At 46.3% G+C, this 2500-nt stretch overlaps 1 protein-coding gene across 1 annotated transcript in view; it reads right to left on the reverse strand.

Moving 5' to 3' along the window:
- LOC141014717 (apoptosis regulator Bcl-2-like) overlaps positions 1 to 2500 on the reverse strand; it is a 10138-nt gene that overhangs the window by 6408 nt on the left and 1230 nt on the right. The window contains exon 2 of the mRNA XM_073488614.1: positions 1864 to 2207. Within this exon, the coding sequence (XP_073344715.1) occupies positions 1864 to 2207 (344 nt within the window). The remainder of the gene's footprint in view (positions 1 to 1863; positions 2208 to 2500) is intronic.

Below are 2500 nucleotides of genomic sequence, written 5' to 3' on the forward strand. Positions count from 1 at the left end.
CTGTCAGCTGATTCATCATCTGTAGTCAATGACCGATAAACACACACACACACACACACACACACACACACACACACACACACACACACACACACACACACACGCACACACACACGCCTCTATCTGAACGTCTCAGTGGAAAATTTTGTTACTGAATTCTGAGAAAGCAGCTCGGCTCACCACTGCCTGTATTCGTAGAGCTGACTCCACACACACACACACACACACACACACACACACACACACACACACACACACACACACACACACAGCTTCACCTGCGGCGGTGTTAGCGTGTTGCTCAGAAAAGAGAGGAACCAGCAGCCCGTCTCTGCCAGACTCCCTTTGAAAATAAACTGAAAATAAAAACATGCCAACACGTCAGGTCAACTGTGTGTGTGTGTGTGTGTGTGTGCATGCGTGCGTGCGTGTGTTGTTATTTAGGTACTTTTAGGTATTTAGCTGTTATTTGAACAGAGTTTCTACAGAAATTGTCTTTCGGCTGATCTTAAGCCTGAGACGGAAACTCAACCACACTGATTACCTGGAAAGACTTTTCTAGGTAATACCACACACACACTCACTCACTCACACACACACACACTCTCTCTCACACACACACTCTCTCTCACACACACACTCTCTCTCACACACACACGCATCTTATCAGGCAGTAGATAAAACTGAAGGAAACCACAGCCACAGGAGAGAATATAAATAGAAAGCGAAAGCTTCTCTCTGATGTGTTCAGGGGTCTCTCTGTCTCTCTCCAGTTAACACGCAGTTAGTTTAAAATATGAGGTTTTTCAATGGAAGTTTTGAATGCACCAGTTATCTGACAGCTGGTTTTAAATATGAGGTTTCTGAATGTAAGTAACAGGAAGCTACTTTTGAATATCAGGTTTATGCAGTTAATTTGCAGGAAGCTTTAAAGCCTGTTTTTTCAGTGGAAGTTTTGAATGGACCAGTTAACAACTATCTTTTTCACATCAAATATTCAATGAAATGTTTTATAACGACTAATATCTGAGACGCCCACAGCTGCCAAACCAGTTCATTTATCGTGAGATGATTCAGTCTGTCTGCATACCTGCCGCTCTGCCCACACACACACACACACGCACCACGCACGCACCACACACGCACGCACGCCACGCACACACACATGCACCACACACGCACGCACACACACACATTCACACAGTTTCTGTGCAGAGTTTTAGGGATTTTCTGCACTTTGCATATAATTTGCATTTGAACCAAAATACTCTTTTCTGTCTGCACTGCAGACCCACACACACACACACACACACACACACACACACACACACACTATGGTTGTTGGTTGAAACACATAATTATTTACTGATTTCTTTGTTAATTTGAAGTCCACCTGCTCCTCGTCTACAAATGAACCCTCACAGTATTTGTATCAGTCCTCAGATCAGTTTTAATTTGAATGTAAATGATCACAGTTTTCACTGTGTTGTTGTTGTTGTTGTTGTTGTTGTTGTTGTTGATGATGATGATGATGATGATGTTGTTGTTAGTGTCGACTAACTTAAATCTACTTTAACTCACACAGCAGAGTGTGAGCAGTGTGGAGACACTAGAGGACAAACTCTAAAAATAAAAACATGCAACAATTAATCAGGAATAAGGAAACAATGATCAGCGTTCTGCTAGCTCAGCAAAGAACGTGATGCCGCGGCGACAGTCTGAAATAATTTAGCCTTTTTTAAATAATGTGGAATAAGCTTAACGATGAGGAAAGGGAGAAGGAGCCAAGGAAAGGAAGGGGACAGACACAAGGATACAAGACGAGCTAGGAGACGAGGAAAGGTCAGTTCTGTTGATATCTACCCATCCTCCGTTGTCTTCTATCCATCCCTGGAGCAGCGGCGAGTCCAGACTCTCCTCCATCCACCCGCTGACGTCATCCACCTGCCAGGCTCCGCCCCTCCGGACCACCTCGGTGCACAGAGCTCCGCCCAGCTCCATCATGGCCACGATCCGTCCCCAGTTCACCCCGTCTCTGAACAGCTCCTCCCTGACCGCCGCGAGGCCTCGCCGTCGCTCCGCTCTGCCGCCGTCGCACAGCAACAGCACCGACACATGGGCTGCCAGGTCGCCATGGTAACGACGCTCCAGCTCGTCACTGGCGCATCGCAGGACGACCTGCAGCCGGGGCGGGGCCAAGCAGGGACCTGTGAGGAGACGGGTGATGATGTCATAACAGTGGGAGAAAGATCGGTGATGTCACCTGACCCCGCCCTCTTACTATGATGATGTCACATTATACTAGGAGCAGTGACATCATCATACAGGGACAAGAAGTAGGTCTGTGAAGACGGAGGTGACATCACAACTGAGGGAGCAGCAGGAGGTGAGCAGTGACTTGTAGTACTTGTAGTAGTAGTACTTTTAGTTCTTGTAGTACTTACAGTAGTACTTGTAGTACTTGTAGTAGTACTTGTAGTACTTGTAGTAGTAGTACTTT

The sequence above is a fragment of the Pagrus major genome, chromosome 19 (assembly GCF_040436345.1).
Source record: "Pagrus major chromosome 19, Pma_NU_1.0".
Classification (NCBI taxonomy): Eukaryota; Metazoa; Chordata; class Actinopteri; order Spariformes; family Sparidae; genus Pagrus; species Pagrus major.